This window comes from Pempheris klunzingeri, chromosome 22 (assembly GCF_042242105.1).
Source record: "Pempheris klunzingeri isolate RE-2024b chromosome 22, fPemKlu1.hap1, whole genome shotgun sequence".
In the NCBI taxonomy this organism is placed as follows: Eukaryota; Metazoa; Chordata; class Actinopteri; order Acropomatiformes; family Pempheridae; genus Pempheris; species Pempheris klunzingeri.
In genome coordinates, this window is record NC_092033.1 from 6,311,914 (window position 1) to 6,324,826 (window position 12,913).

The 12,913-nt window shown below is 41.9% G+C and overlaps 1 protein-coding gene across 7 annotated transcripts in view; it reads right to left on the reverse strand.

The window, feature by feature from the left end:
- Nucleotides 1-2,556: 2,556 nt before the first annotated feature.
- tfec (transcription factor EC) overlaps nt 2,557-12,913 on the reverse strand; it is a 44,350-nt gene continuing 33,993 nt past the window's right edge. For 2 of the 7 annotated variants that reach the window (XM_070853690.1, XM_070853693.1), the window contains 7 exons: nt 10,008-10,262; nt 9,216-9,317; nt 7,007-7,127; nt 6,006-6,062; nt 5,811-5,886; nt 4,721-4,868; nt 2,557-3,809 (listed from right to left, as the gene is read on the reverse strand). In XM_070853690.1, coding sequence (XP_070709791.1) covers nt 3,312-3,809; nt 4,721-4,868; nt 5,811-5,886; nt 6,006-6,062; nt 7,007-7,127; nt 9,216-9,317; nt 10,008-10,262 — 1,257 coding nt within the window. In that variant the 3' untranslated portion in view covers nt 2,557-3,311. Of the gene's footprint in view, nt 3,810-4,720; nt 4,869-5,810; nt 5,887-6,005; nt 6,063-7,006; nt 7,128-9,215; nt 9,318-10,007; nt 10,263-10,828; nt 11,355-12,913 lie in introns of those variants that run through there. The other 5 variants (XM_070853694.1, XM_070853692.1, XM_070853691.1 and 2 more) reach the window with 5 other exon arrangements.

Consider the following 12,913-nt stretch of genomic DNA (forward strand, 5'->3'; position numbering starts at 1 on the left):
GTGTGTGTGTGTTTGTGCTTGCGTGTGCACATTTTTGTGTTTGCACACAAGCACATTTGATTGGGCTTGTTTGTGTGCGAGAGTGTGTGCGGCCCTGGGCGTGCATGTGTTTGCCGTGCTCCAAAGTGAGTCACCTCAGCGGGAGGTGATTAAGAGTTGCCAATGGCAGGCTCGACAGGTGAGTGCATTGTAGCACGCTGGCAGCTGTGGCATCTGCACAGGTGACAGCTTCTCCTGCTCAGTGGTGGTGTCAGTGTTGGTGGGTGGCAGAAGGTCTGACAACGTTGTTTTGGTGACAGAACGACTCCGCTGTGAGGTTCACGACATCACTTGCCTTCTTTAGATTTGTCAGTTTATACTGGGAAGTATAGGTAGTGCCATGGACTTAAGCATATACTACCAAGACACTATTCCATATGTGAAAGTACTGTTTTCTGTATAACAATGCTTATACACTAAAAGCCTTTTCACCTTATTGGCTTTTTTAAAATAATCTGCGAAAACTGTTCTCTGTTGTACCACACACTGCCGTGGGTTTCTTTTCATTAACACACTCCACAGTGTGATGACAAAGCACAGCCCATTGCTGCCACCTGCTGTTGGAAATCTGACACGGCAGCAGTCCTTTCATCCTGCGAGTGAGGTCATTCATTGAGGGACACCATTTTGCTGTGCATGCAGTAGTAACACAAAGAGGAATGGTAAGACTATTTTACAAGGTGTACGCTTTTTGGCAGATGTCGTAACTAGCCAGGAAACAGTCTGCTTCTTATGATGGAGATTATGGTAAAGAGCAGAGGAAGTGGAAGAGAGATGGAGAGGTTTGTAGGATTACAAACTTTCCCAAATTCGCTTTTACATGTTCAAATTTATGTTCCCCTCTTAACATGTGCAGCTAATGTCTCTAACATGACAGCGTTATCTGACACCTGCACTTTTCTCTCAGTCCACCGTTTACATCAGTTCTTGTGAGTTTCCAAACCACGGGTTGATGAACTGTGATATTCCAAATAAAAAGTCGCTTGCTCTGATGTCACCGTTGCCTCATCCGACCACATTTCCTTTTGAAGCCTGCACATAACTGGCCTTGAACTTTGTCCATGATAGCCTTTGATATGGAGAGAAATGAATTAATTAGGAAGTTTAATCTGACTTTCCTTTCCAGGGTAGAATGCTTTGTCTCTTGAGGTAGCCTCAAAAGAGTGCTATGTGAGTGGGTATGGGAATTATTTTTTCTTTCTTATATTCTGTCAATACTTTCATTAAGGTAAAGGCTACTCATTTGTATTATTCTACCCCTGACTTTGACTTTCATCAATTCTTACGCTACACTAATTGGATTTGTATTTTTTTTTCCTCAAGTTTGGTAAGACGAGAAAGGAGAAAAAAAAAAAATCATTGAAAATCAAAATGTAAATTGAGCCTTTTGAAATTTCAGTCACGCTGACTCTTTCTTAGAAACTCTTCATGTTTTTTAGCATAATGAAAATCTATATTTACCTTCCATAACTGCTTTGGCCAATTACCCGTAAACATCACTCACCACTTTGTAGTTGGAGTGACTGTGCTCCGTCATGATTGATTGGTTCAGTCTTGTTTGCGGCTAAAGAGGAATGATTCGATTTCATTACAGAGAAACACGCACTAATAACACTCTAAAACATTAATTCAGGGAGGCTTTGATGAGGAATCTATTTGGGAAGTATTGGCGTGTTTTTGTTAGACTGGTCTGTTAGTTGTATTATTAATGCATGACTTCAAGATTAAAAAACTACATGTAAATGAATGATTTTTGAATGCTACAACTACACAGTGTGTTTTTAAGATGTGGGATCAAAATGAGGTCAAAGCTTTTGCTCGCAAACAAACTTTCCACAGCAAACTTAATTAACGCTACAAACAGTTTATGATCCCATTCCTACAGTATTAAAGGGCACAACTCTTCATCATGCTTACCTCAAAGTAAACTTTTTTTGCTCTCAGCTAACAGCTCTCATAGCTGCTCTTTGTCCCTTGCCATTATTCATCCTCAAGGGCTCATCAGCTCACAGTAGGCTCATCAGAATTATTACTCCTCCTCTCCTTGTCTTTATTATCCAATTTCCCTCCTCTCTCCTCCTCTCTGCCACTCATTTCCAATCAGCTACCTTGTAAGCCGGCCCTTCACCTTCCACTATGAAACTTTTCTGGCTTTGTTCACTCTTTTTTCCACCGTTGTCGTCCAGCAAGACCATTTAACCCTCCGCTTACTGCTTGTCATGTTTCTACCATCATGGTCCTGATGTGTTTAGCTTCCTGTTCACTTAGATGTGAGGTACCGCTGATTTGCACTCAAGTGATCTACTAAATTATGATAAATTCTGTGTATTTTGTCAAAAATATGAGTACCATAGGGCGTTGACCTGAATTTAGAATAGAACTTCAGTTAAAGATGTTTTGTGTTGTTTTGAGGATGAATGCAGACCTCCAATAAGTGATATCCTTTGTGAGATAACGGCAAGAAGCCAAAATCAGGTATATCAAAAAAGGGGTTTATTATATTTTTCCCACCCCTGCTAAGAATAAAAAAGGTAACATGTTAGATAATAATATATACCTTTTTATGAATACATGGATTAAAACATATATAAATACATAAACACTTATTTTTCAAAATACTCAAAAGACACAGACAAGACCAAAGACATGTTAGGCATTGCGGTTAGTTACATGTTCATATCATTTTGATGACAAAATTGGGAGTTTGAATAAGGCACATCACATCCTTTTTGTAGAAGTAGCAGAATTTCATTAAAAAAGGACAGTTTCTGCAAGTTTTCAGTGATTGTTTTGCATATGTTACAGTGAACAGCTACCACAGTGTTTACAAAAAAACAGTAGACATGGTCATTTACATTATGTACATGAAGGCTGATAAATGTCTCCCTTTTTCTTGTGAGTCTGTTTCTGCTCTGTCCGGGAGGCACAGAAACATATCGATTGTCTGTAGAACAGTTAAAAAGAGCAGGAGACGGACGTCCACGAGCTGTTCGTGGTCCCTTGGAGCTTTGGGGAACGCAAGCTTTTGGGCCAATCGAGTTTTAATAACTACCAACAAGAACTATACACTTTATGTACAGGTGGCACTTTAAGGGGCACTGTCAAGTGTGCTAGCTGTCCTTTAAAGCACTTGCAACCCTGTAAGTGGTCGTTATTGTATGCCCAGAACCATCAGTCAGTCATTTAAATGCTCTGTGTATGCCCTTTACCACTAGGGGTTACAACCGTGTTGTCATGATGAGATAACGAGTGTGCAGCTGAAGAGGGCTCTCTTATAGGTCATCGCCCTCAGCAGAGCTGAAGCTGCTCCTGCGGCTGCTGTCCTTTGATGCAGCTCCAGGCGAGCCAGCTGAGAGGAGCGGGTCAGTGCCAAACGGCGAGAGCGGGTCGTCCATCAGGATCTCGTCCAGCCGATGCTCCTCCTTGAGCGTCGCGCTGAAGAAGTCCGTGAAGTGGGACAGAGGGTCGGAGAACGTGGTGCAGCCGTCAGCGCCGGTGATGTGATCCTGTGGCCCACTGGCAACTGGGATGGATGGCACACCGGCCACTACGGATATCCTCTGGAGGTAGTCACTGTTGGGGTCCTCCTGGTAGTGGGGCGGCTGCTGGGGTTGCTGGGCCTGGGGAGACTGTTGCTGCTGTTGCTGCTGCTGCTGCTGCTGCTGCTGCTGTGACTGTTGTTGTTTGAGGAGATGGGAGGATAGTTCAACTGTCCCCAAGGCTGTAGCCATGTTTGGGAGGCCATGTGCTCGTGCCTGGATCTCAAGCTCCTGGAAAACAAAGGAAAAGAAACTGTGACTTAAAGGTGGAGCCTATTCCTGAAGTGTTATTGAGAAAATGACCACCACACCCATTACATGTTAGGTCTAGATGAGCTATGAATAAATTCCTAAAAATGTCTGAATGCCATAAAAAAGTAATCTCCTCATATATGAGTAGTCTTTTTTCCTGACAGTATAGCATGGAGAATAGTTGGAATAACCACCACCACACCTTCTCCTCATCTCCCCCGCATGCTGATGTCAGATTGGCGTGACCCATGTTTGAGAGATTTGGATAACACACACACTCCCCCGCACACACTTATCACAGTATATGATCATCATCCATTAGTGTCATCACAAACCCCGTTTGACCTTTGCTAGCTGTCCTTTCAGCATGAGCAGTGGTCAGAGTTTCCTGGATAGTTTTGTCATCTTTAATGACGACTACAGATTTTGTCTTCTTCCCATCATTGAACTAAACTCGGATAAACCGGCAGTCTTTGTGTGCATGAAAGTGTGCATGCGTCATTTTGTGTCCTTTCCATTGGGGATGATTGAGTCAGGTGGGGTCTACAGAGTGAGCCCTCTGTCATTACCAAACTTATTGTTGGCATAATGAAACAGGCCTCTTAGAAGTGTGGAGGAGGCTGTTTTCAAATAAAACAGTAATGTGAAAATGGGCGTTTACTCAGATCCTGCATTGCAACTAAGTGCTAAGACATTAGTGGGGCATTGTGAGTTAATAGGCCAATCCTTTTTGTTAGTTAACAGAGTTAGCTAACATTTATAGGGAAGAAGACTGCTTTTTGTGTCTAAGACTGTGTACTTGGCATACTACACAGTCCATTTTTTAAGCGTCTCTGTTTCCCCATAAAATCACACTAAACGCATTTAAACTGCATGTTATATTTTATTACCTGGATCCTCAGCAGCAGTCTCCTGTTCGCTTGCTCTAGCTTTTTCTGACGGCTCTCCAGCTCCCGAGCGTGCTGCTGCTCCTTCTGCAGCCACCTTATGTACTCCACCGAGGCCTTCAGGATAGTGCCTTTGTTCCAGCGCATGTCGCTGCAGATAGAAGAAATATAAAAGATAACCTTTTACACAGAACCTCCTGATGTCGGCAGAATATCCTCTGCAATAAAAAAAAAAAAAAAAACGGGGGCGAAAGTTTTAACACAGAGGTTTTTCCCCTTTTATGATATGAATAAGAAATGGTGATTTACATGGAGCAATTATTCATCCTTGGACATTACATGAGGACATTGAATGGGAAATTTAATAGAATAGTTAAGTAGCTATGTGGAAAGTCCATTCTCATACCACCTTGTTCGGTAAAATTAATCCTGGAGTAAAAATAGGTGAGGGAAAATGAGCTAAGTAGGAAGACATGGCGGGGAAAGGAGGATTGGACTTGAGGTGCTAGAGTGCAAGTCATTCTTTTGCAGATATTATTGCTTTTTTTAAGAAAAAAAAAAGAAGAGAGCTGCAGTAAAATTGTCCTTTTCCACACGAGTGAGACGTTGGTCTGATCAGCGCTAATAATCTCTTTTATCCCGTGTTAATGGCACGACGACAACGCTAACCTCCCATTTAAATCTGAAGCAAAGTTCAATTGCGAAAGATGGCCAGTGGATTTCAATTCAGCGCCATACTCCATCTCTATGTTCCAATTGTGCTTCAAACTTTGATTCAAATGGTGCGGCCTGCTTCTTTGCATTTGACCCTTTCCTCATCATTCATGCTTTGAGCTGAACTTCAGGGACCCAGCGAGAGGATGTACAGCTCTTAGAGTGTAGACTACAATGGAAGTTCAAGTGCACCCTTGAAATATGACTGAAATGTGCTTGAGTACTCATTTGAATTCAATGAACAACGTTTAGAGTGTCTTTGTGCTTAGAATTTAATGTGCTTTAGAGCCAGACAAGGTCTCGCAGTTGTTTCAGTGACACAAAGTGAGGTAAAGCAGGGGCATCATTTCAATAAATGCATTAAGATTTTGCAACTTACGGGTCGTTCGACTTTGGTATGAGTGTCCCCAGCTCCTTAATCCTGTAGTTGATGTTGTATCTTCGCCTTCTTTCAACTGAGAAAGCAGAACAAAGAAGAGCATGATTAGGGCATTGTCAGCTGCTGTACTGAAGGCTAGCTTCATGTTCAGATGATAAACTGTGAGGGAGTTGAAAGGCAGCGGGAGACACTTACTTAAATTATGGTTGTCTTTCTTCTGTCTCTCTTTGGCCATCACTCTTGTGTCATGTTCTGTCAAAAAAAGAAGAGAAAAAAACACAGAGGGGAACAAATCGATTAGCAACACAGCAATTTAGAAACTGAAAGACAACTAACACACATACCACAAAAGGTCCAGTCAGCAGACACAATGAATTCTTTTGAGGAAATTCAGCACTGGGGTCAGACAGAATGTAGAGTTTCCGTGTATCAACCCACACCACAGATGGAGTGACCTCCTTACACACACAAGACACACACTGAAAGAGCCCAATTTATCCCCTACAGCATGTCTGAAGCTCATTGTCGGAAAAAAAAAATGGTGGTCACTTTAAAACTCCATAATGAAGACAGTTTAGCAAATTCACTAATCTGTCTTGGAGTTGAACAAAAATGCCAGTGCATCCATATTGGTATTCACATTCTTCCAAATGACATAATTGGGGACCAGAGATTGGATTTCCCAATTTGTCTCTGTTGATTCAATCAAGACAATTTAAACTCTGCGCAACAGCCCATTGTCCTGTCTGCCCACACTGAAGGGTTCTTCAGGCGTACTTTCTATTTTCTAAATCAATTAGGCTTCTTTGCTTGATGCATGACATTAATAAGAAATGTCTTAAAGGGCCCTTTGTGTGTTTTTTTTTGTGTGTAGACTGTGACGAAAAGTCTACACGTTTCAACAGACTATTAACGGATCCATTGACAAGCAGGTCAGTGTTTGTCAAACACTGGACACAAATTAGCTTATGCATTTGTCTGTTGTTTGCGTGATAGTTGGTTTCGATTTTACATGTTGCCTTTCTTTTTTTTTTTAACGCAGGCACACTCACATATGTTCAATTTAGTTCGTTTAAGAGAACTATGCCTTATTTTTTGTTATTTTAACTCTGTGTGTAATTTTAACAGCAATGTGAGCATGTAATAATTCATTTATTGGTTAGTTGTTTGATCAGTGCTATGGTATGAGTTCATACCTGTGTATTCCCTTTTTACAGTGAGCTTTGTGGGGTTAGATGTGGGACTCATTCCACCATTAGGGGCGTGCATACCTTGTTCACCCCCATACACGTCCAGCATGCTGCTACTGAGGGATACCTAGGAGGGAGAGAGGGGGGGGGGGGGGGGCGGGGCGGAAGAGAAAGGGTCAGTCACAGGGGAAGAATGCAAGAATACATTTGCATCTCACTCGCATTTTAACACACATGCCTAATAGCTTTAACAAAAGCCACAACACAAATACTTGTTTTTCACTGCTGAGTGGCTTTGTTTAGCATTGACAAAAGTGACGAGAGGCAAGTTAAATGATCAGAGCCTCGCAGAGAGGGTTGTCAGCCCCCAGGCTCTGACTTTGGACTTTCCAGCAGGGAGTCGTAGTATCCACATGTCTCCCTCAGCAGGACAGGGCAAACCCTGTGCTCTGATCATGAATTGTTACTATGTTTAAATAGCCTGCTCACCTTGCATTACAAAGACTAAAAACAACTTGAAAATAACTTTGCTGTAACCAGGTCAATGAAGGTTTGTCCCCCGGCCTTACTCCATCCAACCCTGACCTCCAACCCTGGCTTGCAGCCCTCTGAGCTTACTTTGAACAGACATGTCGCCTTGATCTGCTAATGCCACCATTTTCAAAACCCCCTAACACAGAGATGTGCTCTGTGTTGAAAATAGCATCACATTAGATGAAAAGGCTAGCTAGGTCAATTGCTTGAACAGAGGCAAAACTGTTTTCCTACGGGTCCACTCTCATCTGGCAAAGCATGCATCAGTTCTGCGATAAGACATCTTTTCACGGACTGGGGAGCTGTCAAGATATAGCGTGCTGACACACATGTGTGTCTAATTCGCATTTGTGTATTTATGGGAAAATGCTACAGAAGGCAGCATGCATTCCAAGACGCGCACAGCCAATTTTATCCACGACATGTGTGTCAAATCTAACTGCCAGACTGGTGAATGTGATGAGGCTGCATGTTAAGTCAAGAGATGGGAAGGAATGGAAAGCAAGAGGAAAAAAATGAGATGAAACAAAACAGAAGAAACTGCAGATATCTGCAGTTGGTTTGGTTTGCATGTGCATTTCTTTCTCATTATCTCACCAAGATGGGAGAAGAGGAGGAGGAGGAGGAGGAGGAGGAGGGGACAAAAGTGCTTATCAAAATGAAAGATTGCAACAATTCCCCTACTACTCCCATTGTAATCACTTCAATCCCTCTCCCATCTGTGTTCCTGGATGTGTTGACACGGCGAAACGATGTGATGCATCGTACTGTATGACTAATTAGGATGAATTGATCCATTTAAGCATGGTATCATTTCTGAACAGGCCCATGGGGAGTGTGTGCATTAGCCCAACTCAATGGATCAGTAACTCTCTAACTCTCAAAATCTCTAACTCCTTGCTCCGCTGTCGCTCTTAGGTCCTCATTTGAAATGTTCTTGCCCCCCCCCCCATGCCTTATCTTTTCCTCCCCCCTCTCATTCCTCCTCTGTCACAGTATCTGTTGTGTTTTGCTGCCGTGTCACTTTATCAGTGTGTGTGATTCTTTGTCTCAGGGCACATTCTCGATGTTCCCATCCCACAAACTCTCCCTGTATTTGGTTCAGGTGCTGCCATGTTTTCTGGCCAAATGGATGCCTTGTCCCACATTTTTTTTTCCTCAGAGTTTTTGAATTCTTTCTTGGCCATGAATCCTACAGATAGCAATTGTCTGTGGTGCAATTTCTAATTGGCTGCCATCCCAAAACTGGACCTCAGTAATACATTTACTATAAATGTAGCTTCTTCTATCATATTGTCATCAAATATATACCTCTGTATTCACCGTCTTTTTTTAAGTTAATCTGCATTGTTGGTCTTGTCGAGTAATGTGAGAAATGTTGCTAAGCCCCAATGAACTTTGACTCATCTCTAGACTTAAGCTGACCTCAAACGAAGACAGGTCCCCTTTTTCCCAAGCAAGTCAAGCCTGCACCCAAATGTTTGGGTGGAGGAACTCCACTCTCGTGTCCCCATTTAAAAGAAAGAAAACTTAAACCTGACTGCAGTAATGCAAACAGGTTAAGAAACGGAGGATTTGTTGCAGAAATCAATACAAAAGACCTTCAAACTGTTGATAGTCTGGCACATTTTAAACAGTGCTAGCATGTAGCTGTTAGAGCAATTGATTGATTCATACTTACATTGCTTTGCATTATGATGTTAGACTCCATGCAATCCAAGCCTCCATCATTGAAACCGGATTCAAGACTAATTAGGTCATCAATAACTTCATCCATTGGAAACTAAAAGAAAACAGTAATTTTCAGTATACTCGTGGACAGACTGATGATGTTTGTACCAGGGTGTCAATACTGTCCAAGTCTGATCTTTTGAAATCTCACCATTCAAACCAAAATAGACACAAGAAAGGGGGAGAGACTGTCGAGAGACTAATCCAATAACAGGGTTCTCCACCGCCATGTCATAAGTTAGTTAGTAGTGTTGGTGGGAAAAACATGCTGTTATCAAACTAGCTTCCTCCTTTGAAAGGGTTCTCTCATCATAGACTGCATGTCTGAAGTTATTGATGAGCACATCAGAGAGAGAGAGAGGGAGATCAATAATGGCATCACTTTGTTTAGATGATGAGTTGGGACTACTCTCTGAGATTCAAACCCAATCCAGGTAGAATTTTCTACAGGTTTACTGGTTTACTGACTGAATTATATTACATGTTGACTGTCCATCCAAACAAACTGTCAGCCATGATTTATCTCTCTCGATGACAGGAATATGTGACAAGAATGTTGCGAAATCTACAAAAATTATGAACTTCAGTTTGCCTGTGTATGACCCAGTCTGTGGTTCTTTTTTTGGTTTTGTTTCACTCTTTTCCCGTCACATTTGGACTTCTCTCAATTTCAGTTCCATGTATTCAGCAACAGCCTAATTCACATAATTCTGACAGTTTATTTTCCCAGAAGTCCACTCACCTCGCTGTCGTGGTTGGCCATAGTGAGTAGGGTAACGGGGCTGTTGGGGTTGCTGCTGTCGCTGACAGAGGGCATGTGTCCATTCCTCATGATCGGCACAGTGGCCAGCGGCTGGCCAGGTGTGTGAGGATGTGGAGCGGCGAGGCCCTGCCCGGCCGAAGAGGCCAGCTTGGAGCCCAGCGTCAGGTACTGCTTGACCTGCTGATTCTGGGTCTGGTGGAGGTGGAACTTGGAGTTCTCGAGGTGGCTGTGTACCTGCAGCAAAAACAAATCATACACAACTTCAGTTATTTGACTGGATAGATAAGTTCCTGAGGTCGGAGAGGGCTTTCACCACCGAAACAGCGCTGAATAAGAACACGTGTTCACAAAATGTTCACAGCAGCTGAATTAGGTGTTTGTCAGAATTTTCCCATGATTAGTCACTTATGCGGGGCAAATTCACAGAACTATAGACTTACTGCAGCACTGTATTTTGTAGAACTCACACTAAAGTGACTCATGGCAAGTGTGTTTATGGAGATAAGGACTCATTCTTATTAGTACTGTCATATTCTGAAAACTTAGAAACAATGTCTGAGTAAAAATTGCAATAGCAAAAGCTTTTTTCTCAGAACTGAACTTAAATTGACTCAAAGCGCTTAATTCTTGGCTACTTTCACATTCTATTTTGCTCCAATAGTACATACAGCCATAAGTCAAGATTGCCAAACAAGTAATAAAAGCCTTACAAATACATTACATAAGGAAACATGATAACATTTTTCAACAAAACGTTTTACCATTTCACTCAGAATTTTTCTAAATGTAGATATTCTTACATTCGAAGCTCTGGTTGCGTCCCGCATCGTGTAGTAGCTGCAGTCAGTTAAGTGTGGCATTCTCAGAAAAGCAGATAATCTTCAGATTGGTTTGTTTGGTGAAGCAGCAGGTCAGCTTTAGGGATCCAGGTCTGCTGCTGCTGCTATCCTGTTGCTCTGCTGACTTCTCACTGAGTCTCTGTACTTTCCAGTCCCCTTACCAATGTCTTATAAAGGGCCCTAAGTGAACTAATTAGGCCCAAAGCTGGGGGTAAGCCTTTATGTTGCGTAGCATGTTAATCACTTCAAACACTGGACTGTCAGATCACCCAGGGTTTGATCACTGCAGGATATCTGCCTTTAGCGTGTATCACTAATTCATTCGGACCGCCCTTTTCTGTCTGACTGGCCAATCAGTGGTCAGTTCCCAAAGTCCTCTGCTGCTTGCTCCAGGGGTTGTGGCAGCACAATTGACCCTTGTTCCCCAGTGGGGCTTTTAAATAACTCCTCTAATGCCATTTTTAACCAAGCCTTTTCATTCATTCACTGTTTTCAATGCGCACAGTAATATCAGTTTCTCAAATAATGATGGCAATAAAGCTATTTTGAGGTGTTTTATCACCGTATGTTTAAGGCTATTTTCAGAGGACCATCTCAAATAAAGACGTCTAGGTTACTTACTGGTCTGGATCTCACAAAGAAACTCACTGTGTAACTTGCTTTATTAGTTCATGGCCTGTACACTATTTTTGGAGTACTTAATCATAGTAATGATACTTTTATTGTTGGTAGTTATATTATATTGTTAGTGATAGACCGTATTGTCTGTTTCCTTTGCACAGATTGTATTTAAACTTCCTCTTCAAAGAATTCTATTCACTGGTCAAAATAGCCTCCTCTGTGTCTGAGACTTTTTTTTCCATGACTGACTTCAGCTTATCAGTAGGAAGTAGAAGAAAGTCAGGTAAACAACAATATTGTTGTAGTACTTCGGCAGCAAAAGCAGACTATGCAATATGGCTTAGATTAACATGGGTTACTAATTGGTAAAATGTAATGTGATATCAAGGAAGAATTGTTTTTTCAGTCAATAACCATCCTTTTATTATTATACCCCCAAAACAAGTAAAGTCATTCAAGGAAAGAATGTAATTTTTGCGAGTGGCATGTTAAATGCTAAACAGTACAGCTATAGTACAACATGAGCACAAATGGAGAAGAATCATGAAGTCAACCTGCACAGTTAATAATTTCTATCACACAACTATGTTTACTTTAAGTTTGTGGATATCTTGTAACATTAGCCACCATTTCCTACTGCTCATAGCAGATCAAAAAAGGCTGTGGCAACAGTACGTTTTATTGTTTGGGATTTCAACTTTTAATGTGCCTGTTCTCCTCTCAACGGTCACATAGTCTCACAGAAAGAATTGCTGGGTTGCCACTAAGTAGCCTATTATGTTTTTAGCAACAATGACAGTTTCTATGGATTAATTGTCAACCAGCACAGCACTCCTAAATGATAGGGACTTTTAGCCATAGCAACTGGAATTTATACTAAAACTCAGCATTAAATTGTCCTTGTCAGCTAGACTAGCTGCCCTTATTCACCACTCTTCCACCTAACTAAGAACAGGCTCATCACAATACTCAACTTGTCAGTAGTGACTGAGAGCTCTTATCTGACTTCTCCAGGCCAAACAAGATGCCAGTTGTTAACCAATCAACATTTTTTTTCCACTACGGATAGCAAGAGGGATGCCAGGACTGCGACACACCACATCTGCTTTGTGTGACAGCGGTTTGTCCTGGTTTCACTTCAGCTTTCTCACTACTGTAAATGCCGGAGACACGCTTGTTATCCACTTAAGGGAATCTGATTAGATTTGAGAGGTAATGGTGCTTCAGTCACCGAGGCCAGCCTTGACAATGGCAGGCCTGTGCATGTGTGAAGAGGACATGCTGAAAATTAGCAATGCCTGCCATACTTTTGGGACAGGAATAAGATAAGAATCTAATCAATCAAGGCTTGGAAATGTAGTGACTATTCTGATGTTTCAGACACTTGAGTTTTTCTGTTTCTCAATACAGCAACAGGCACCTGCT